The sequence below is a fragment of the Lutjanus erythropterus genome, chromosome 10 (assembly GCF_056507025.1).
Source record: "Lutjanus erythropterus isolate fLutEry1 chromosome 10, fLutEry1.hap2, whole genome shotgun sequence".
NCBI classification, from domain to species: domain Eukaryota; kingdom Metazoa; phylum Chordata; class Actinopteri; order Lutjaniformes; family Lutjanidae; genus Lutjanus; species Lutjanus erythropterus.
Genome location: NC_139326.1, coordinates 34197534 through 34221696, shown reverse-complemented (window position 1 = coordinate 34221696; position 24163 = coordinate 34197534). Strand labels below are relative to the sequence as shown.

At 40.6% G+C, this 24163-nt stretch overlaps 1 protein-coding gene across 4 annotated transcripts; it reads right to left on the bottom strand.

Moving 5' to 3' along the window:
- Positions 1-383: 383 nt before the first annotated feature.
- add2 (adducin 2 (beta)) lies at positions 384-20673 on the bottom strand. 4 transcript variants are annotated; one of them, XM_084729115.1, is made up of 15 exons: positions 20476-20673; positions 20009-20150; positions 16154-16305; positions 15808-15888; positions 13918-14067; positions 12275-12418; positions 11866-11964; positions 9870-10046; positions 6694-6939; positions 5679-5795; positions 5509-5595; positions 5268-5394; positions 2853-2936; positions 1063-1096; positions 811-896 (listed from the first exon to the last, which is right to left on the bottom strand). In XM_084729115.1, coding segments are annotated over exons 1-15 (1788 nt in total). In that variant the 5' UTR covers positions 20623-20673; the 3' UTR covers positions 811-895. The 4 variants fall into 4 exon arrangements, with proteins under 4 accessions (XP_084585239.1, XP_084585240.1, XP_084585241.1 ...); XM_084729113.1 differs by lacking the exon at positions 1063-1096 and having other exon boundaries at positions 384-896; XM_084729116.1 differs by lacking the exon at positions 2853-2936.
- Between the last annotated feature and the right edge of the window lie 3490 nt (positions 20674-24163).

Sequence of the window (24163 nt, the reverse complement as noted above, 5' to 3'; positions counted from 1 at the left end):
GACTTCTTCTTTAAATGCTTGAGGTGATCACTTGAGGACAGCTCTTATTTGAGATACAGACGGTTAATATGACTCTTTTTAAGATTGACAACTGTCCCCACCAAAGGCGCAACGGTGACACTCTGACTTCTTGCAATTAATTAAATTTTATAGTTCTGTCCATATCAGTGAAAATATAATCAACTGTATTACTAATTAGTGCACATACATACGTTTCTTGTTTTAAAAGGTCACCAGTGTATTTCAAGGAGTTTGTGAGTTAAGAATGAAAATGTAAAAAATGTTACAATTGCCCCTGGTCTCCCCTACTTATCAAAGTCATATCTATAGCTTTTGTCCCGATTCTCCTGCTGCTGCTCGCCGTCGCCATCTACTGTAGTTCATACACTCACTATAAATATTTCATAAAACCCCTCTTCAAATAATCTGAACTATCCCTTTAAGATGAATCACCACATAGATACATCGGTGAGTACCAGTGTTACAGTAAAGTATTTGGGTGTACACCATGTCTATGAATGACATCTTAACTGACAGGGTGTGAATAGATCTGATGTGGTTAACTCATCTGCTACTCCATCACACACTAAGAAATGTTTCACAGTAGTATTTCACCGAGGTCTGGTGTGTGTGAGCACCTCAGGTCTCTGCTTTCTCCTTCTGCTTCTTGCTCTTTTTCAGGAACGACGGTGGCTTGAACTTCTTTTTCTTCTTGGACGGCGACTTGGAGGGCGAGCCCTCCGGGGTGCCGCCTTGGGGTTTGGCGGGCGGAGCAGCGGGCGTGGAGGAGGTGTCATTGGTCGAGAGAGCCTTCATCCCTTTCTCCAGCTCCTCTGTCGTCTGCTTCTCCTCCTCTCCTCCATTCTGTATGGCTGGAGAGTCGGTCGTTGGCTCCTCTGCTCCGCGTATCGTGAGAAAAAAAACAAACAGGGAACATTCAGTAACCAGACACTGAGCCCAGAGTGTGGTGGAGCTGCAAAGCTACATGCAGCATGTCACTGCAGATGAACATGCTTGCTTAATGAGACATGGGTTGTTGTCATACTGTTTCTCTGTACTTACTAGTGAGACAAGACCAAAGCACCAGAAGTGTGCCCTATGAATCAGTGTGGAGTGACACAGAAAAGGACAGACAGACAGATACAGAGGGAGAGAGTACAACAGATACAGTGGGTACAGTGACAAATGAATTTCACAACAAAAGGAACTGAAAAGTGGCAAACATAAATCAAACAGTAACACACTTCAGACATTTTGACTTATGCAGGTGTAACTAATAACAGAAACCATGTCTGCATGCAGTTTACTCTGGGTCTTTGGAGATTTTCAAAAGAATCTTTTAATGTCTTCCATCACATTTTATGATGACATCACCCTAAAGAAAAACAATCCACAAACAAAATCCTCCAAATGAACTGATCAGATTAAAGGAGTTCGTCTTCTTTTTATTAGAGCCAAAATAGCTCCTTTCATTACATAAATGTAGTTAATGGTATTGTAAGATTGCTGCTTGATTGCCCCATTAATACAGGTGCGTGCCTCCCTTTGTGTGCATCACACTGAGCTTTTTAACTGCAAGCTGAAGTGATTACATCTACCTTTTTTCAATAAATCTAGATTTTTGGAATTTAGTTTAGTTATTGGAAATATTTGGATCACACAAATGTGTGTGAATGTTGTAATCCGACCTTCTGTTCTTTGCTTTGGTAACCAGTGTAGTCGTGTGTGCAGGTTGGTGCACTGTTGGCTTTGAGGATTGTGATATAACGCCACCTAACACAATGAATTCATTCATTAATTTTCAACCAAACCAGAGCTGATGACTAACCAAAATGGTTTGTGTGAGTTTTATTTTGTTTTCATTTCTATATTGGGAGTATTTTACGATGACTTGTGAAATAAAATTACTGTATTATTGAGTGGAGTGTGGAGGGATGACGTGCCCATTTGTTTTGGTCTGAGATGCTGGTGCTCTAGTGCGATATCTAGTGGCAATAAAAGTTATAGAACCGGTGGGTCAAACTCATTTGAGTTCATGCACCTGTGTAAAGAAGTACAACACTCTGAAAACATTCACAATTACAAAACAGATGATGAGCAGAGATGTCTTGAGAAGTGTAATTTCAACAATATGAATCAGGCATAGCGGTCCATTTTATTTAAAAACTGGAATTAATCAACTCTCTGCAATTTTCCCAGTTTTGAGATACTTTACTTGAGATTTCATATTTAATGCCACTTCATATTACGTTGTACATTTGCCTGACAATTTAAGTTAACGGTGACTCTTCAGATTTTGATTTTAAATACAAAATATGTCATAATTTGTTATTAACCCCCCAACAGCAGTTAAACTAAAACAATAAAATGCTATTTACTGTACACATGAATGCAACATTAGCATTTTCAGTGGTAATAATTATGCATTTTGTCTACCTAAGTACTTTTCATACATTAAGTTAATTTTGTTTATAATATGTCTGTTTTTAGTTTAAAGATTTGAATGTAGGAACATTACTTATAACTGAGCAGGTTTAAATTATGTTATTGTTACTTTTACTTACATAACAGATCAGAATATTTTGTCCACTGAAATTATGTCAGTCAGCAAACTAAATGCTGCCACATTTTTATAAAATACATATTTATCTGTCTGATTGGTGCTTAAACTAGGATGATATCTGAATGTGTGTTTTATCTAAACACAGACAGTATAAACTGCATATGATGAGGTGTAACACAGTGGTCAGGTTGCATGTGAAGCGTGTAAAAGCAGAAGCATGAGGCTGCCGGTCAGAAACGCAGCGTGCAAGGCGAGCAGGGCAGACAGTCGGCGCTCTGCCAAGCCTCACCTGAGAGAGGAGGCTGGCTGGGCGGAGGGCCCTTTGTGGGGGAGGTAGCAGGGGGAGACTCCTTGTCACTTGCCACCTCCTCCCCTACTTACACAAACACAGAGACACACAGTGAGAGACAGTGAGGGCTCGGCTGTGCAAGGTTAGATTTGTGAGGAAAACACAAGTGAACAAAGTTTACACGACAGTCACACAAGTGATACCAAGTTTGTTTCAAGGGGCTGCGTGGAGCATTTCAACTTCAAAAATGAGCATCTTTACATTTTCAAACTTTAGTCTCTATCAGCGTCTATACTGCATTTTACATTTTGTACCATTTAACAAGGATTCAGCAGGAAATCTGCTTGGAAGGAAAGTGAAACACAGCAGAAACAGAGCAGTCGACTTCACAGGTTCTTACAGTAATAGATGCTGGAATAAGTTTAATTTGAAACTGATAGCCTCTGTTGGCATTTAAAATGCTTCACACAGCACCTTTCAGAAGGTCAGAGGACAGTGTGCAATGCATTAATAGTGAAAGTGAGGGGAAGCATGTTAAGCTGTATTAATAGACACCACAATGTCGACAGTAAAAGAGGGGCGGTCCAAGACAGTGAAAGGTTATAAGATTAATCAAAAACCAAAATGAAGACATACATAATTAATACAGTAGGTTAAATAATGAAAATGGATATATTAAGCTTTATGGTTTTCCCTTAACCTCTGGCCAGTTGCTAAAAAATGGAAAAGATTCTCATTTTTCTTTCATCTCTTGTCGGTTGAAATAAAGTCAGATACTCTTAGCACCCAGGTGTCAGTAGCCAAACAGGTATTTGCACCCAATGTGGCTATTTACACCCACATAACAGTGACAAACTGATTTTTTCTAAACCCAGAGGAGGGAAATAACGAAGTACAAATACTTGTTGTTACTGTGCATTAGTTTTCAGGTATCTGTACTTTACTTTAGTATTAATTTTTCTGACAACTTTTTACTTTCATCCCCTACATTTGAACACAAATATCTGTGCTTTCTACTCTTTATATTAACACGCTTGTTAATGCAGTTTTAATGCATTTGAGGGGAATCACTGATTATTTTTATTCTGCTTCATTATGTGCCGTCTTCCCAACATCAAAACTGTTTCAATGGACACTACAATAACGCATTCATCAGTGCATATCAAACACGACAAGATGGAAACAATATAAAAGACATAAAAAGACAAAAACAGACAAGAGAGGGAGAGTCGACTGCTTTCTACCTGTTTTTTGTACACAAAAAGCAGCTAGAAATGTCCTTCAGAGGACTACTTTTTACTTTTGTACTTTAATTAGATAGAAGGACGTTGAATCAGTACTTCTTGTTTACCAGACTAATTTTTTAGTATCTGTACTTCTGTTTGAATAATGAATATGTATATTTTTGCCACCTCCTCCTAAACCTAACCAAGTAGTTTTGCTGCCTAAAAATAATAACTCAATTAAGTCTAAAAAGTTAAAGTGAACACTGACCCCAGTCTCCTGGATCAGCACTCGAAACTCTGTCTCCTCTCTAAGTGTGCGACAGAGACTGTCTGCAGCTTGACAAGTGGGCTGAGTGTAAATAACACACTAGTTGCAGGGCGACTATTCTCACCTGGGTGCAAACAGACTGTAAAAATCACTTAAAATTTAATTAATGGTGCTGTTTATCTTTAATTTTGCACTTTTTGTCTTTTACTTTGGTTTTAAATGTAGATGTTTAATCATTTACCTGTTCCCTTTTTTCCAAAAACTACAATCTTTTCCCTTTCCACATCCTTACATGATGAAACAAGCATGTCCGTATATGTCAGGACATGAACTGGGTCAGGTCGTCTTTGTGTGAGTGTGTGTCTGTGTGTAACTTCAACTTAGAGCAATGACAGGACTGTGTGACCAGCAAGTTTACCTTAAACAGCTGTCGCTAACTAGCTAGCTACAACAGTGAGCGCTAGCCTTTTCAGTTAGCTACTTAACTTAAGAACTTAAGGAGAGACATGTACTGTAGATAATGGGTGTCAGAATATCAGAAGTTTCAACTTTAATACAATACTAGTACCTCTTTCGATACAACAGGCAAAAAAAAGTCCTACACGCACATTTTCTTCTTTTCTTTACGCAGTGCTGGTACAGAAAACCTCACTGAACACTGTCTAGTTTTGCTGCTGCAAGCCACATTTCAGACAGGACAATGAAGACTGAACTGAAGTAATCTTTTTTTTGCTTCACTGCTTTTAATACTATGAAATGTTAGTATTTATTGCTTTCAAATGTAGTATTGAAAATGTATTGAAGTATAAATACTTTTTGACAACCCTCATGCATATTATAGGAGTCTAATTGTATGGTTAAGAAGCTAAACAGAGTTCATATAATCAGTGAGTCAGCTGAGTCGAGTTGGATGAATCATACCATTAGTCCCTCCATCCTGTTTCCTCTGCACTTCCTTGCGGTACTCCTCCAGCTCCTGGTCTGTCAGCTCATTGAAGGGGTTGGGAGGCTCTGGCTCTGGTGGGACTTTAGGCGGGCTGGGTGGAGACTAAAGGACAAGCAGAGGCACAAAATTACAGCTTTTAACTCTGCAGCTCATCACGAGGGGGACTTGGAAAGGAAACAAGGCAGATGTTCAGCGAGCAGTGAGACTGCAGTTTACCGGAGGACTGTCAACTGTTATAACGCTGGCGAGGACTTGAGACTGTGGTCCTGCCGTCTTCATGTCCTGACGATTCTGCTGTCGAATCTAAGGAGACAAAACATCTTCTATAACATGCAAAGATAGGACTGGTGGGAGACAGAAAAAGGCTAAAAGCAAGGAAATTTTACCTTGTTTCGAGTCTCAATCACCTCTTGAGGGTTGGTGAAAAGAGGCACAAACTGGTTTGGGTTCTCTATCTTAATGGCTGTGCTGCCAGCCTGTGTCACCTCTTCTGTTTTCAACCACTGAGGGAAAGGAAACAACATCAAATCAATACCTTCTAAAGAACAAACAAGCACAATTTTAAGACTCACTATGTCCAAAACTTAGAGGAGCCTGTCTGTAAAGAAAACATCCACTTTGTTACTTTAAAAAATGTTTTGATCAAGCATCTTTGATGGTATGGATGTTTGCCCAGCAGAGGGCAGACTCTGCTCTGCAGTATCATCACAGAGCAGTGGGCTTTCACCTGCAATGCAGAGGAGAGGAGAGAGAGGTGGGTGGGAGGGACTGAAGGGGAGGAGAGAGAACAGAGAGGGCGAGCCAAGCTCCTCCCACTGATGTAAGAGGAACCAGTCTCATATTGTTTTCATCTCCGAAGGACTCATCACTGCAGCTCTGCTTCGCTTTTTCTCTGAGGCACGGAGAAATAAAAACAAATGCTCCACAGTGTGCATCAACCTCCGTGTGAGTCAGAGGGAAAAGTGTTGATCTGGGACACAGTGCACATCAAATATAGCCAATTTCTTTTCAAATCATCAAAAAGATGGGGAGTCAGTTACTTCATATCCACATCTGCTGACTGCTCACATCAGTCATCTTGAAGCATAGTTTCAAACCTTAGCAAGATTCGAGCCTTTTTTATACCTACACCTACCAAGTTATAGTTTTGATACCAAGCCATTATTTTGAAAAAAATCTCATTATTTTGAGATACTATGTCATTACTATAAGATACTATGTCATTATTTTGATATGTTAAGTCATTATTTTGAGATACTAAGCCTTTTTTTTAATGTGAGACACATTATGGCCACAATGTAATAATGTACACAGCATTGTTCAAACTGCAATGAATTAGTGGAATAATGTTTTTGGACTACAACTTTATCTTAATGAGAGAAATCATTCCCAGGGCCTCACAGTGGTGCGGTGTCCCGGGCTGGCTTGCTCCTGGCTGACTTTTTGGTAAGTGTTGGGGGTGTTGAGCCATCGAGTCCTCTCCTGCTGCTGGCGCTGGGCAAAAGGGTGCTGCCTCAGAGCCGGGTGGATTCCGTCGTCGTCAAACTGGTGGAAAGCCGTGGCGGTGGCGGGCACCTCCACCTCCCTCCGCGTCCGCGATCGCTCCAGGAGCACAGGGAAGCGGTAGGCGTAGCCTGTACGGTAGCCCTGGAATACAACAGCGGAAATACGTTTTAGGTTGTAAACATGCTGCAGAAAATATTAACTCAACTGCTGCTGGACAGAATGCTGGAAATCAGGAAATTTTCCACTGGTCTCCTGTAGCAACACAATTGCTGCACCATGTCATGTCAATCTGTAATTGTACGCTATTCAAATGTCGTCGCACAGCAGGAGATAACAGCCCAACTTTAATGGTGTCTCAGCCTCCAACTGAGCTGACAGGAACAGGTCAACATTTTGGGAAATACACATATTCACTTTCTTGTTGGTAACCAAACTAGGTCTAGTTTTACGTGAAATTATGTGCAGGGACTACATCTTGGCTGAGAGCAGCGACCTTCTGGAGTCTTGTCACTGTGAGATTGTCTGGTGACCAGCAAAAAAAAAAAAAAAATCCTCTCTAAAACCACAACTTGACATTTTTACCGTTCTTAGGATACAGCCAGGCTAGCTATTTCCCTCTGTTCCCAGTCTTTATGCTAAGCTAAGCTAACTGGTGGCTGATGGTAGCCATATATTCAATGGATACATATGAGAGTTGAATAAATGTTATCGTTAAATTTAAACTTTTCAATAACTTCTGTGATTGTGCAGGTGACTGGAGAGGGAGTAACATTTTCTAAAGTCTTGCCACGTTTTGTTTTCAGTACTTGTGTGTGATGCAGAAGTTTCTGCGGTTATTTGCTGTTTAGTTACTGCTGATGCAGACTGAACATTTCATCCCGCTGCTTTACATTAAAAGCTTTCCATTTGCAGACCACAGGAAGGCTTTCACGCTGTTATTGTGAAGCAGCTACAGGAAATGGAGCGGTATTTGTCACAGCGCTTATGGTAGAGATGGGAAAGATTCCCAGCAAGCATTCACATCACTGGACAACTCAAGACGGTTGTAGGACTGCAAAATTGGTGGTGTGTGCAGACAGAGGATACAGCACTATATCCATTACATTTGGTAGAATTACTTTGAAGGACTTAAAGGTACCCTGTGGTGTTTTATCCACTCATGGTGCTGTGAAATAGTGTTTCAATTAGCGGGTCCCCATTTTATTTGTATCTCATACATGAACAAGTAAATACAATTCCTGTTGAAGGCTGCTATTCCACTGTTAGTGGTGCTGGAGATGTTAGCTATTTAATGTTAAAAGAGAAATATGTAACACTGTGATCGCTATATGTCTTCAGAGATTAAGGCAAAATGCTTAACTGAAATACTGTCACCACCAACAACAACACTACAGCCATGACGTTCTCATTTGAAACGTCCATTCCAGTCCAGAAGATCTGTATTTGTTTGCCCATTTCATGTTAATTAGAGTTCAAAGTAATGCTGAATGTTTGCTAAATGTGTCTGTTAATGAGACGTAAGAAATCAAGATGTTCATAACACTTAAACTGATCAATATGTTAATGGAGCTTGGCAGGCAGTGAGACAGGCAGTAGAGTGTGTATCTTCAGAGCAGTGGGCTTTTGTTTTCAGGATAACAGGATAAGCTTACAGTGAAAGACAAGTGACAGTTATAAACAGCTGATCAACTTACAGTGTAAGACCCATCATTGCTTGTTATTGTCCAATTTTAATTTTGCACTCATCTTGTGCTCGTGCATCTTCTGTCTCTGCAGCCTGCAGGCAGCCTGCCTGAGCTTTGAGTCTGAGCAGGAGAGCGTGGCGTGTCAAGTCACTTCAACCACAGATCATATATTACATAGAAATTCAACTTACTTAATATATCATCTATGGCTCCAACTTGCTATTTAGACTACAGTGCTTATTTTTGAACCCTAGGGTGTTACATATTCCATTATTAAACTAAATAAATAAATAAAAAGAATTATGAGACAGGAAATGCATTTAACATGTTTTTTAGACCTTAAAGATACAATAAGTTTTGGTGAGAAACACTGGATGTAAATATAACTGTATCTGTTTACAAAAAAACTCCACAGGGTACCTTTAAGCTCATGTGAAGCATTAATATTTCCTTGTCTTTTCCTGCTCTTTCATATTATTAAGCACCGAGTCGGATATATTGTAACTTTTAGAAAAATACTTTTCAACGGTCATAGTTATGACTTGGATGTTGACAGGAATGATATTTACAATTCAGATGATAGTAACCATGGTAATGTCCATTAATACACAACTAGTCAACACAACAAGATGTGGATATTTTCTGTGCTGTTTGTGTTAGTGGATCAGTTTTTCATTTTGCATGGGAGGAGTGGTAAGAGAAGCACACACAGCCAGAGTGAGGCTGCTCAGATGAAGAGCTGCAGCTGACAGACCTCCTGCAGTTTGTGTGAATCAGCAAACCTCCCACACACACATCAAGGTAAGTAAAACCTTTTAGCTTACCGCCCTTTTAATTCCAGCAAATCTTAAATGTGCAAAGAGAGCCATCAAAAAATGAATATTTAAAATCAGAGCAGCAGATGCAGAGATATCCTGACTTGTATTCTTTAGTATTAGCCAAGCTCCAAAAACACTGGATCATACGCTTCATAAAACGGGACTCACAAGCCTCTTTCATAAGACATGTCTGGCAAATGGGGGGCGATAATCACCAGCAGTCTCACGACACAATATTATCATGATACAATATTATCACAATACACAAGACGATATTATTATCTTAAACATTCAGTGATACGCTGAGTATTGTTATAACACATACTGTGATATATTTATTATATATTTTCAACTGCAAAATGTCCCCAAAGGAAACCTTGTTGACATCAACGTTATTACGTTATTAATATGAAGACATTTCATTCATCCCAGTATATGGGACTCTTCATGATGAGTAAATTGAACCTTATGTTGGAAAGTGGTGCAGTGCCCCTTTAACAAATCCTAAAAGCTGTATTAATCCTCAGTCACTGTGCACATGTTAGTGTTTAGTATAACTGTCACCTACCAAGTTATCCAGAGTCCTCATGAGGGCTTCAAACTCGTGCTCCCCGACACGGCTCTTGTGCAGAGGTCCGAAGGTGGAGCCGGCCCAGCCCACAGTGCCGGTTGGGTTGGGTTTGTGAGTAGTCCGGTCCAGCAGAATCAGGTTGTGTTCACCACCAGCAGAGCACAAAGCTGACACCTTACACACAAAAAAAACCCCAAACAAAAAAAATTAGAACAAGCTGCAGCTTCTCTTTATTCAGGAGAGAAGGTAACACTTTATTTGAAGTGGTGTGTGTCATGACACCTGACATGAACATGAAGGAGTTTTAATGAATGTTTATGACTGTTGTCATTAAGTGTCAATCTGTCAATTATGTATTTTTTTTAAGATTATTTTTTGGACTTTTACAGCTAATTAGACACGATAACTTGAAGATAGACAGGAAATAGGGAGAGGGGATGACATGCAGCAAAGGGCGGCAGGCTGGAATCAAGTCCATGGCCACTGCTGAGGGCTCAGACTCTGTACATGGACCACATGGAGCACCCAGTTATGAAATTCTAATGCAAAGCTGATATTTTTTGCGATGTCCTTGTTAAGACAACTTGACATTAGTCAAGACCTTTAACCATTAGAGCCTTTTTAAACCATTTAGACAATAAACATTTTAGATATGAGTATCTACCAGCCACTGAGAAATACATGTTCAAATTTACCAGCCACTCAACAGTAAAACATAATTTCAGGTCTGAAATCTACTAGCCACTTTCTTGTTTTATCAGAAATAAGCTGGTGGCTGGTGCTGATTTCCCTCCCTGATCAAGACAACACAGCTGGACCAGGACTCAACACAGTCTCCGATGCCTCAGATGCCAGTTTGACAGGGAATATAGTACCAAGGTGGTTTTCTTGCTGGGTTTGGCTCCTCTTACTTCGGGGCTGAATCAGTTAATAACACAACTAACTGTACAGCTAACTGAGCTAACTAGCCAACGCCAGCTACAGTTATCTGCAGATAGTGGTTGGCCTGTTTTAGCAACAAGTAAACTAGCTTTTTGTCCACCAGCAAACTTTGTAAATGACTTCAAAACTGTACTCTGTCGTAAAACTGGTCTTATAACATTTAATGACATCTTTATGGCAAGTCCAAATGGTACCACTTTAACAGAGGTTGAGGGAATTATTCATGACACTGTTATAAAAGCATTTGATGTAATAAAACTTAATGACACCTTAATGACAAATCCAAAATGTATCACTGTAGTTGAGATCGAGGAAGACGTTCCTCCTGACACAATTTTAACAACAGCCAGTGTCAAAAACAACCACGTACGACATGTAATGTAATGTTATAACACAAAGGTTATGGTTTATTTAAAATTGATAATGGGGCCTGACATGGCATATTTATGACAGGGTACATTATGTTAGTTAATGTCACGTTATCCTAACAAAGACATCTCAAACAATGTCAACCTTGCATTAAAAATAACATAACTAACCAAAAGACACTCAGTGACAACAGTCATAAACATTCACAAAGACTCCTTCATGGTTATGATGGTGTCATGTCAGTCTCATGCACACCCCTTTAAATAAAGAGCTACCAAAAAAGTTACTGAGCTCATTTTATCTTTTCCAAATTCTACTTCATACACACACTCAATATGCATCTTAAGCATATTTCCTGTGAGAGGGGACATATAACCTACAGTGATGTATCAGCTTACAGGCCACTGTTGGTCCTGTACTGCAGTGTCTTTTGGCACACGACACTCCTCTAGTGTATTATACTGCAGTGCAGAGCTGCTGGCTGAATTACAGTGACAGGGGACCATGAGAAGGGCAACTGCCCAGGTGTAAAACTGGTGCTTCTACGTTATGTACGCATGCCAGCTTACTCTCCTACACTCACACACCCACACACGTGCAGTAGCAGCACTTTGTCTGAAGTACGTCACCTGTTAGTCACTAGTGTGTGTGTGTATATGTGTGTGTGTGTGTATGTGTGTACCTGGATCTGGCAGGCAGCCTGGATGTGATAGATGGTGTAGAAGGCCTCCTCCACAGACTCCCCCAGAGCCACGATGCCATGATTTCTCAGCACAAGAACCTGCACATCATGAAATCAACGTTCACACAGGAATAAAAAAAAACAAACACATTCATTATTTCTGTTTCATAACACCTGCAGGTTATGGAGAAATGAGAAGGCACACTGAGGCCAACAAGGTGAATCTCCAAACAGCAGCACCAGCTTCAATAATTAATCCGGTGTAAGACCACATCACCTTCTGTCTTTCATTCATTCATTCATAAAGCTGATAAAATCCTTGAGGGAGCTACAGGAGCAGGTGACTGCTGAACCGAGTCACGATATTCAAGTGTCAGATGAAACGTCTTCACTCTTCTGGTGTGCTCACCTTACAAGTTGGCCCCAGGCTCTTCTGCAGCTCCACTCTGTCCTCCTCCTCCTCCATGACTCCATTGTAGTCGTAATAAGCCACGTCACCGACCAGCAGAGCCTCATGGGAGAGTGGCAGGAGGCCGCACTTCATAGCTGAAACCTGGAGACAGTCAGCTGTCAGTCTCACAGCAGCAAAGGTCACGAAACAGGCTCATATTCACAATCTGACTAAGAGACTACAACTGCTACAGCTATTATTTTATAATCACCCTGTTTCTAGTAGTTTAATTCTGATTTGACCATTTTACTTCACTTTATTTCTCTTCAAACTACGGTCATGTGCTCACCTTGCTTTTCGCTCCTCACACACACACACACACACACACACACACCTCTGGGCTCTTGTGGCACACAAACATTGGGGCTTGCCTCGCTTGCCTACCCATCATTAATTTACCTGAGCAGCCCACCCCAGTAAAGTCTGTGTTTGGGAGACACTGTCCTGCATGCCCCAATTACAAGTGGACAGCTTTAAGTACACCAGTTCAGACCTGACATTACAATGCACCTCCACATGTATCTCAATGTGACCACTTGTGATCGGATCTCATGTGCAAATAAACAATTTCCATTTGCAAAGACCAAATGGGTGTTTTTCTTAACTAGCGGCCCAACAGTACGAAACAACAAATTGGGATTGATGGAGACAATGTTTTTACACAAAAAAGCAATAACTTAATGTATACCATTTGCAGAATTTACAAGAAGGCCCAAAAAAATTACTAATTTGTCATAGACAGTATTTCACAAAGTTTATAAAGCTTCTCCTAATGCAAAAACTCTTTTTAAAGTAAATCTGAGGACTTTTGCCACAAGTGACAAAGAAGTGGCTATTTGAAAAATCTGACATGTATACAGTCAATAACATTCATAAACTTAGTATAAATGGTCAAATCAGTCAAAATGCCAGGTTCAAATAGCTGCTAAATGTAGCACAAGTACACCAACGCCACAACAAACTGACATGTATGCTACATGTTTTGTTTTTTTTTACAAGAAAAGAAACAACTAAATGTATTGCATATAATACCAAATTTACAAGAAAGCCATATTGCAAATGTTATTAATTTATTTTATTAAATTTAGGGATGTGCACAATTAATCGACTATGATTTAACATTGCTACTTCTCGCTGGTCGGCACCAGTGACACTAGTCAGTTAAACTAATTATTTATAATTTATACAGTACATAATCAAAGGCTGTTAATTGTTAAATGCCTCTAAGATGATACACAGACGCCCACCACTTCAACACCGGCAGACAACAGCCCCCTTCTCCCCACACTAATGCCCACATTGGATGTTGTAATCAGCAAAGTGGGACGGATCACAGGTATATTATATAAACCATCATCCAAGATGCATGTCAACATTAAATTTAAACAGGCCCTTAGTTAATCAAAACTGAGCTCAGGTGTGTACTGCAGATGGTATCCCATGTTCAGAGTATGAATGTGTTATTACTGCATCCCTCATTCTTCCGTGTGTCTCTGATGTGACCAGCATTAGTGTAAAGGTGTCTCCTCTAACCAGGATAGGACAGAGCTGTGAGCTGATGCCACCCTCCCTCCCTCTGGCACGAGCCCAGGCTGACTCACCGCTGCTGTGGCCGGCGTGTGGAGGTGAAGCAGACAGCGGACATCTGGCCGGGCCGAGTAGATGGCCGAGTGCAGGCTGAACCTCTCCGTGTCCACGCCCAGGTTGGTGCTGCCCTTCTCCACCACCTCACCCAGGATGTTGACCTTCACCTGGAAACCACACGGACAAGACGCCATCTGCACGTGTTTCTCACAACAGTCACATCTGGCAGCATTCGCTTCCAAATGAGACACCCAGAGTTTGATGAAACTGGAAGTGACACTTGTCATAAAAGCAGATTTCAGTTGACTGAATGCTGTGCAATGTTCTTGGGTTTTATGCAGATTCAGACTTTTTCCACCCTCTGATGTGGGTTTTTCGAAGGCTGATAATAGACGCGTCAGACCTGTTTTAAGTGTTGTGACCCTCACAATTTTTGACAGATACATGACCACCCATTTTTTCCTGATGAAGATAAATTATTGATGAAGCTAGAATTTTAGAATTTACAATTTACTTTGATCTGCAAATAGAAATAAGACTGTCATGTATATATCTACAAATTCATGTAAATGAATGCCTAGCCTCTCACAGAAAAATGGCAGATACTTAAATAATGCAATCAAAGACATTACAATAAAGAAATTTAACACAACTTAGACACTTCTGAAGTCCGACAAAGGTGTAGACTGAAGCTACAGCTTATAACTGTCTGTCTTCAAGGTGTCCTGTCTAAAACATTAAAATCCAAGAAAATACCTATACTAATAATAATTACAGCTAAAATGATAAGTTGAATAACTGGTTAGTCAGTAGGCAGAAAATTAAGGGACCAGTGTCTAGAATTTAGTGACATCTAGAGGTGAGAGCTGGTCTTTTGTCTGTTCTGAGCTACTGTACAAACGCCTCATTCTAATGTAATGAAAACACAATTATTATTATTTTAAGGTTATTATACACTAATAAAACAGCCAACTATGAATACTGTATTCCATTTCAATCTTACACACTGGACCTTTAATTGGGAAAAAAAATCAATAAATTGATTAATGGATAGATTACCCATAATAATGCAGGAATGAATGATCATCTAAGGCACAAAATCGATTGGACAATCCCACAGACATCAAATCAATGAATTATTGATCAATTATCTTATAAAAATGCTATCAAAAATAGCATCACACCCATAACATTACAGGGCTAAATATAACTGTGCATAAACAGCCAAGACAACATTCACTCAGTGAGAAGACCTGTGCAGTCTAATGTAATCCAATACAACTGTTTGTCCATAATATGACTTTTATGATGCCTACAAACAGTCGGCTATTTGATGGGGGTGCCATCCTCCATCCTTAGCAAAATGACCAAAATGCATCTCCCTTATTATGCTGTCACCCACCCCCATCCATCCCGTTCTAGCAGAGACAGTACAGGAGTAGAGGGGTTGTTTGGCTGAATATGTTACTCTGGACTGTTCAACTTGGACTGAATCTATGGACCTGACCAGGGTTGGGCGATTGGACTGATATATCGCCTATCGGCAGGGGGAATATATGGCTGATTGCTGGGCTGATGTTTGGAAATTTTTAACATATCGCCCACCCCTAGCCCCGACCATGGCTCTGTAATATCAGTTGTCTAACTGTGCTGTGAAGTCATAGTTAGCGACGGTATTATTAAATTATACTGAGAGGTGTTTCTAATAATATGCTCCTCTGAGGTACATAAATAAGGACAAAAACAAACATTTCCAATCCATTTACAGCAAAATAGTTATAAGTACAGGTAGAATTTATGGCAGAGCTGTTGTATTGATTATTGCATTACACTGTACAGGTGCACCACTGATAAAATGGTCACTGGGTGTGTGTGTAACCTTTATCCTGACTGGTAGACTGACTCACCAAACTGGATCCAGTCACCTCACTGTAGGCCAGGCCATCTGGAAGCACTAAGAAGTGTTCCTGTTCTTTACTAACACGCAGCTGTCAGGGAGGAACACACACACACACACACACACAAATTAACAAAAACACAGAGGTTGATGGGAGCAGAGCTTCGTCCAGTTCATCTCAGATTATGAGACAAACTTATCCTGTGGCGGGTTCTGACCACCAACAGCCAGGCAAGCTACATTTCAGTACCTCCTACTGTTGTGATGACAAGTCTGCCCAGGTAAATGTGCGCTCTGCCTCACAACAGAAGGACAAATAAAGATGAAATCAGGATTGTAATGTGAGAAGAACTAACAGTTAGACAGGTGCGGCTGATCTGGGCCCAGCCGAACAGGTCAAACAGACGATGGACGCTGGCCATCTTGCAGCGCATCAGCCTCTCCCCCTTCACCATGCTGCCAGGCTCCCAGCCGTGCAAGTCATTGATGGGTGTCACCATCATCATGTCTGTGGAAGGAAGAGAGGAAACCAGACAGAGACAGAGAGCGGTGAAGATAGTGCTCTGCAGGAGAGTAGGAGGGTGCAGTGTTAATTATGTGAATATGTATCTGGATTATGTCTTGTTAATGTCCTTTTCTCCTGATGTATTTCTTGTTGCTTGGAGTGTACGTGTTCTTTTGCGTGATTTGCAGTGAGGCTTGAGGAAGTGTTTTTTGATGCATGTCTGATTAAATATTCATATATATTGCTTTCTGATTAAATTTTTACTCTATAAGATTTCATCAATGCTCTTTTTGTCAACGTCTCTCTGACTAGGCAGTGTAACTTAAAGCTTTCATATGCAACATTTCTGCATTTCTGCAACTAGACCTATGTTATATATTTTGCTGAACATACTCAAATCTACTTTTTCAAAGTAATGGTGCCTTTCATTTGGTTGCTAGTTGACATAACTTCTGGGGAAACACTATTTTGGCGTTGCCGGGGATCTCACAGCTCATTTTCAATTTCTAAGGGATGCAGATCAAAACACCTGTGCACAAAACTGGATAGACCAACAACCAATTAGAGGAACAAAACATGTAACTGGTTGATTGCACTAAGCACGGCATGTCAGCTCCATGGTTTTGATTCGTCACATATCTGCAGCCCCCACCAGCAGCGTTTCAGCAGCGGAGTGTTTTGCCCGCCTGATTATGTTTACTTGCTCAGATTTTGTTAATTTGGTCCTCTTTACTTGCTCTTTGTGCTTCCACTATGGATAAGTACAGTGTGTAGTTAAATAGTTTCATTTCTGTCTGTCTTTATGATTGCAAGTCTGCTCAGGGTCTTCCTGCCCACTCGATATGCACTGTGCTAACTGACGTGGTGTCCGTCATAAATAGCCTTGGAGCAAATTTGAAGCAGAGCAGAGCCAAGAACCTGGGATGTGGCGAGGTGCTGCTGGTGGAGTGACAAGCATTGTATAAGAATGGCTGTGATTGGTTCTGGCTGCCCCAGCACGGCCATGATGCAATGTGCTTGTTGAAATGTAGCTGTAACACAGCGCTGAGCAAAACATGCAAGTCGGGGCTGCCTTCCTCAAATCACAGCTAAACAATACAAGAAACTCCTAATTCAATTTTGATCAGCACTGACCAGTTTTGTAAGAGCTTCATGAGCCTGGTGTGTTGCACCCAAAAGTTCAAATCTGGCCTGATGACGCTCCTGTCTCAGTCATCATATCAGACTTGACCCATATTAAATAAATGCTGTGATTGGCCTGACAGGAGCCAGGGCTGGTGAAAATCTGTCTGAATGGAGGGGATGTATCTGCCAGAGCAAATTAAATAAGAGCTCCCAGATTCATCTGGTTCCCAGGCTAGGAAACATGAGTAACAACCAGATTGTATGTCAAATAGTGAAGAAGGAAGTCATTGAACGTGAATAAATGTAACATGAATTTAAAACTTTAACACATAACTAATGCATAACATCATCAAAGTCTGCCCTTTATCATTGTTTTGATCAAGGGACCCCCGGTGGCAGAAATTACATACTGTGTCTTTCACCTTTACAATTATCATATTAGTATATGGCTTCATATCTTTCCATGTATAGCTTTGCCAACATTAATCCTGAGCAGAGGTCTAATCAGCCAGAATAACTGTGTGGGTGTACAGAGCCACAACACTAACACTAACAAAACAAGTGCACAAATAATAGTTTTCTCTCTGTGGACGAGATAAATATCTTCAATTAATTTGATAGATTTGTCTTTAGATTTATCAAGGTCAATTTTCACCGGCACCGCAATAGACTTTCGTACAGAAGATGTTCAAAGGATCACAAGTAAAGCGCTTCTGTGACGGGCTGCTTCAAAATGAAGTTGAATGAACAAAAAGGCTGCATTAGCTCCATTTGGTTAACTTCATTGTCTTCCTTCTCTGCCAGCCATGCTCCCTGTGAGGGATTCATCTCTTTTCCTCCAGCCTGCAGCATTCAGAGTGCTTTTACCCTGTGTGTGTGAATAAGTCCACACAACAGCATAAATGGAATGCAACCACTGATTACTGTCATTAGTTACTCCTGTGTCAGACAGGGGACAGCGTTACTTTTTTATACTGTATGATCAGCACCTTGTCTAATAATAACAACAACACCAAGACTTCACATTTAGATGATTGTGTAATAATGGATCTGAGGACCCAGGCTAATAGAACACCTGGTTTAAAAATAAAGTTTAATCAAGCTCAGACTAAAACTGTCTATCCCATTGCACTACCAGAGCTAACAGACTAACAATAAGACCTCTGAGCTGAGCATCTCTGAGCATTGTTGAGGTTTTTGGATGCTCTGGTACTTTATCTCTAAAAAGTGACTCTGACTTCCTGTGTTTATTGAGTCTGTCTCTGGAAAACAGTGTTCTTGTGACTAAAAACCATTGAAGCAGAATAATCAAGCTAACAATGGAGCAGATACACCTGGGCTATAGCCAGGACGATATGGCTATACCAGCAGCGGAGCACCGATGTTAACAATAAAGGGATTATTCAGCAGGTGATTTCAGACTCAACACAAAGTGAATTTTAGAGGCTTTTCGGGCGGGTTTGTAAACAGACATACAACACACAGACACACGAATGGAAAACATTTAAACTTGAGCAAAAATGTCTCCCAATGTTTTATGGTAACAGAAAGGAGAAGGTCTGGAGTGAAATAACAGACAGAACAGAAAGGGAGTTCCTGGTAAGTTCTGAGATCAGTCACAGGTTGAACTGTCAACACACAAAGACATACACACATGCTGTCTTCAAACGGGATTGTGTTTACTGTGCTGAAAAAAGTCTAAACAAACACCTCCCTCTTGTGGTATTCATAAACTTCAAAGTAGAAATTTTCTGCTCAGAGCAAAACTCAGTTGGAAGTTCATTTTTCGGTGGATGTTAAGTTCATACACTGTTCTGTATTTTCAGTTGCAGAGTTTTATGTCATAATTTTGTAATATGTTTGAGGAAAAAGTGTTGGTGTGTATGTCGCTAGTTAGCTTACAGCTAACATCTGTATAGCTGGTATACTGCAAGTTTGGAGTGAGTCTAACTTAAAAGCAATCCAGTGGTCAAATAATACGAGGTGAAAATTCACTTTGCATTCAGTGTGAATATGACAGTATCTATTAGTATAAATTCACTGGTATGGGCACAGGTAAAAATGAACTACTTGCAGATGGGCAGCGGGTGAGAACAATAATATAACTCATATAATACAATACAATAATATGGTTTCCCTTTTAGAACTCAGAAATGAAAATGACTGCAGTTACAGACATATAACTGTAATATATTATTCAAAGTCAAAGGCCAAGCTGAACGTTTGGGAGAAATTCGGTGAGCTCACAGACTCTGAGTATAATGTTGCCAGTGGCTTTGCTGCTTTTAAAAAATGGATTAAAAAATGTATGAAAATGTGTTAGCTTTTCATAGCCACAAGCTAGCAACATGATCGCTGAGGAAGCACATCGACAGCAGCAGCGTGACTGTGTTTTTGTGTTTAATCACAGGCGCGGGTCTGGATTTGTCCTGGTACTGAGCTTTGTGCATACAGGTTTGCAAAAATTACATCTGTGCAGGACTCTGACACTGGGACAGATAACAGAATACCATTCCCAAAAATGTCATTGTTGAAGTATATGGTGAATATGAGAGGTGTATTTAAAAGTTTTTGTACTTACTAGAGGGGGAGACAGGCAGGGAGGCTGGAGAGCCATGTGAGGCCATGAAATCAGCCAGCTGTCTCAGTGCCCATAGGTTGGACGAGCTGCCACCCTTCTTCATCTGTTCTTGGATGAGCACATCCAGCTCCTCCCTGAATGACTACAAACAAACACATGGATATATATCATCATCCATACATGTATAAGCAGACTAGACATTTCAGTTTCAGAATAATACTAAATTTAAGCCCCTTTATGTAGGATTATCTCATTATTTCCACAAATAAAAACTTAAATATTTAAATATTTCACTTCATGGTCACGCTCTACATTTCAAACACAAGTTCATTAGCATCACGGTTCCTGTTCTATATGCAGAAACAAACAATCATGTACTCAGAATGGTCTCCATCGCTGCAGCCCGAGCTGTCGAGCGTCATTTGAGAATGAGAATGAGAATCATTTAACTCAGTCAGCCGTCTTACCGGACTCTGGAGCAGACTCGAGATGCGTTTCTTATGCTGGGGTCCGGAGCCGGGTGTGGAGTGTTGAGGAGACTGGAGGCTCTCGGGGACCCCATCGCTGGGGCTGCGCTGCACCGGGGTGCCTTTAGGGGTGGGGGACTTGCTCATCTTCTACTGTTTTGCAGTGGGTGTCTTACAACCAGGGGTGGGGGGGGGGGGCTGTAAAGAAAGGGTGTCAATATTAGAAATGCTTTTTAAATAGCACATTTTAGACAGGCAACATAACAATCGAGTGAGAGAAGATTTAATTTACACATTAAAATATGTTTTTCGCTTTTATTTCCACTCTTGTGTCTGTCCAAAAAGGGAAATTTCTGCATTCTTTATGGGGATGCCAAGTCAGTGTTTGATGGTAAATGCAGTAACAATGTAAAATCTGTTATTCTTCCTGCATCCAGTTATGACACAGTGATGTAATTGGTGTTAAAGAAGAGCTATAGGCTGCTTCAACTTAGATTCCTAGTCCCCACCTCTGGGTAGCCAGGGGATTTGCTAGATAGGGCGTTTAAAATTATGATACCAGTACCAATACCCTTAAAATGACACAGATACAATCAGAGTACATGCAAAGTCCATCATGTGAATGTATGCATTTCTGAACTGCCAGCTCCTTCGGATGCATTCAACTTCATCAAACCACAGACTGTAGAGGTTGCAGCAGTGGTGGGCCAATCACATGCCGCATTAAATCAAAGAATGTTTGCACTGATTAGCTGCAAGCAAAACCATGTGACTGGAGAAGTTTCAATACTTCTTATTACTTGATTATTTCAGTGGGTATTTTTGTCACCTGATGAAATGTTTCGGCAAACAAAGTCATAGCTATAGGGTGTGGGTGGTGATACATGGGTGGGGGCATCATAAGCTTGTACTCTGTTACATGTAGACACTGCCAACATGGCTCCATGAGCAGGAGAACTCATCTTTCTTGGACAATATAGCACACACTGAAACTATTGCTTCTATTGACTACATTTACCCTCAACACTTCTTCAACATCCACATGAAAAGTGCAAAATTTTCCCTTGAATTACGAAATTACAGCTACCAACCAGTTAGCTTAGCTTTCCACGATGACTGGAATCATCTGCTATGAGTAAAGAGTAAAAATTTAAGTTTTATACAGATCATGTCTTGACCAGGAATAATAACTTACTCAAGCTGGACATCTCATCCATGCTACCATGGATTTGACAATGGCTTTTTTTTTTAAGGACAAAGTTTGTATTTTGAAAATATGTTCAATTAATCGCTTCCTGTTCATACCCAATATGCAAATACCCCAGCGGGCAAAAAGATCAGCTTTCTTGATCAGTACAGCATGCACTGACCACATTTACCACCACCACTGACTGGAAATCCACATGTCCACAAGTGCTGAATTTTCTGCACAAAAGTAAAAATAATTTGTGTATTCGCCCCATGATTCTGATCCACTCCGAAATTTCTGCTAGAGAAAATTAAAGTATGAGCCCTACAGATTCATTTCCTACACTCTTCCACTGAGTTTCATGAAAATCAGGCCAGTGTTTTTTTCATAATCCTGCTGACAAACAGACAAGTGGCACCAAAAAAAACACCTCCTTGGCAGAGGTAATTATACTAACCATATGCTTCTAAGGCAGCCGCCATAATCCAGTGAGGATGAAAAAGTCATTGCTATCGTGGCTTATCCTAGAAAATTTAAGTAAATGTGCAAATGAGAGAAGTGCAGTCTGCAGCCAGCAGAATACTTTATAATCTTCCTGAGCTAAGCCCTCCATAAGGATCCGGTGGTGAACAGCAGCCCACAGGGAGCTAAAAACTATGAAGAGATCCAGCAAAGATGATCAAATTGTCTGTTCAATCAATATGCTCACATGCACAATCCAAACCAAAACAAATCCTTTTGTATCTCGCATTAAAATGAATCTCCTGTTGGCAAACGCAACAACAAACAGTACAACGGACTGCACAATAAGCCTTGATTTCTTTCTGTTTTCAAATGGCAGCATTAAGATGAGAAACCTACCATCACATGCTGTATTCCTCAGGGCACTGGCCGGTGGAAGTGCACAACTATAGGAAATGCAGCATTAGCAGTAAGAGCTCACATGCAGACAGCAGCGTCAGAGGCACTAAGAGGAAGTTAGCTGCTGATCCGGCTCGGTAATTGGAGAAAGAGTAAAGAGTTACCGTAAGGATCTTCAGAAAACAGCTGGCCACTCCCCAACTGGAACACACACGCACACACACACATGCACACACAGTGCTGCAGGGAGTAGATAAGGTCCCAAACACACCACACCCTCTCTCCTGTGCTACATCTCACTAACTGACTCAATTACTTACTTCACTGGTTGCATCACTGTAACATAAGTGTTTGTGCATCCCTGATCCCTCATGTCTCTAACAGGACTGCAACAATTATTTCATCAGTTAATCTGCTGATCATTTTAACAATGGATGGATTAACTGTTTAGTCTGTAAAATGTCCAAAAATTGTGTAAAAAATGCTCATCACAGTTGAAACATCACATCACACAAGTCCCGCCCATTTTTGATCTGTGCTCAAATTACAGTGCTCTGTGCTCCACTTGAGAAAGATTAGTACCTGGCAGAACCTTGGCGAGATTTCTCCTTTCCTGTTCCCTGTACTTACAAATGCTGTCTCCTAGGCTAATCTATGTTGAAAAGAAAAACAGATTTGAAGGATGGTTAAGAGATACTGCTGGGGAACCTGCAAAGCCAAATATATACCTCACAGACATACCTTGTGTTAGCTAATGTTGGCAGAACACTAGGAAACTAGCTAGCTAATGATTGAGGTAGATTAGCTAGCTTGTTAACTAGCATTTTGCCACAAACAAAAATGCAAGCTAATGAGCTAGCTAATGATTGATGCATCCCGTAGTCAACTAGCATGTTGCTAACAATAACTTTAAGATGCGGTTCTGTATGTTGTTTTTAAAGGTCCCCCAAAAAGTCGTTTTAACCATCTTCAAAATTTGAATTTCTTATTCCTAACGCATGGTACAGGAAACCGAAAAGGAGAAAACTGACCAGGGTTCGACCAGCTACCAAGCGCTTGGTCAACTGTTGAGCACAGAGCAGAAAGGGGCGGGATTTAAGATTTCCCAGAGCCCAAAGTGGCATCTTGAAATAGTTTGTTTTGTCCAGCCAACAGTCCAAAACTCAAAGACTCTTCATGTAAAGCAAATCCTTACTTCTAAAGGAGGAATAATGTGTAACAATTTGCACCCAAAAAGTCCTGCAGTCGAAATAGTGAGTTGAAGCCATAAACAGTATATTAAATAGGTTTAAATCCTATTTAATATACAGTCTATAGTTGAACCCCCTCCTCCACAGACTTGGGAAAACTTGGGCAGGATGCAGGAACACTGCAGGAGCGCAAGATGAGCACAACATTAGTATTTGCCAATAACAAGCAACAGCGAGTCCTACACTTTAAGTTGGTCAGCTGGGCATAGCTGTCAATGTAAACTTACGCACATTATCCTGAAAACAAAAACCCACTCTCTCTGAAAATACACACTCTTGAGTTGGAGTTCAGTGACTGCCTGTCAGTCTCCATTAACATACTGCTCAATGTTATAAACATCTATTTCTTCTACAAGATTATAAATGATTTCTTATGACTCATAAACAG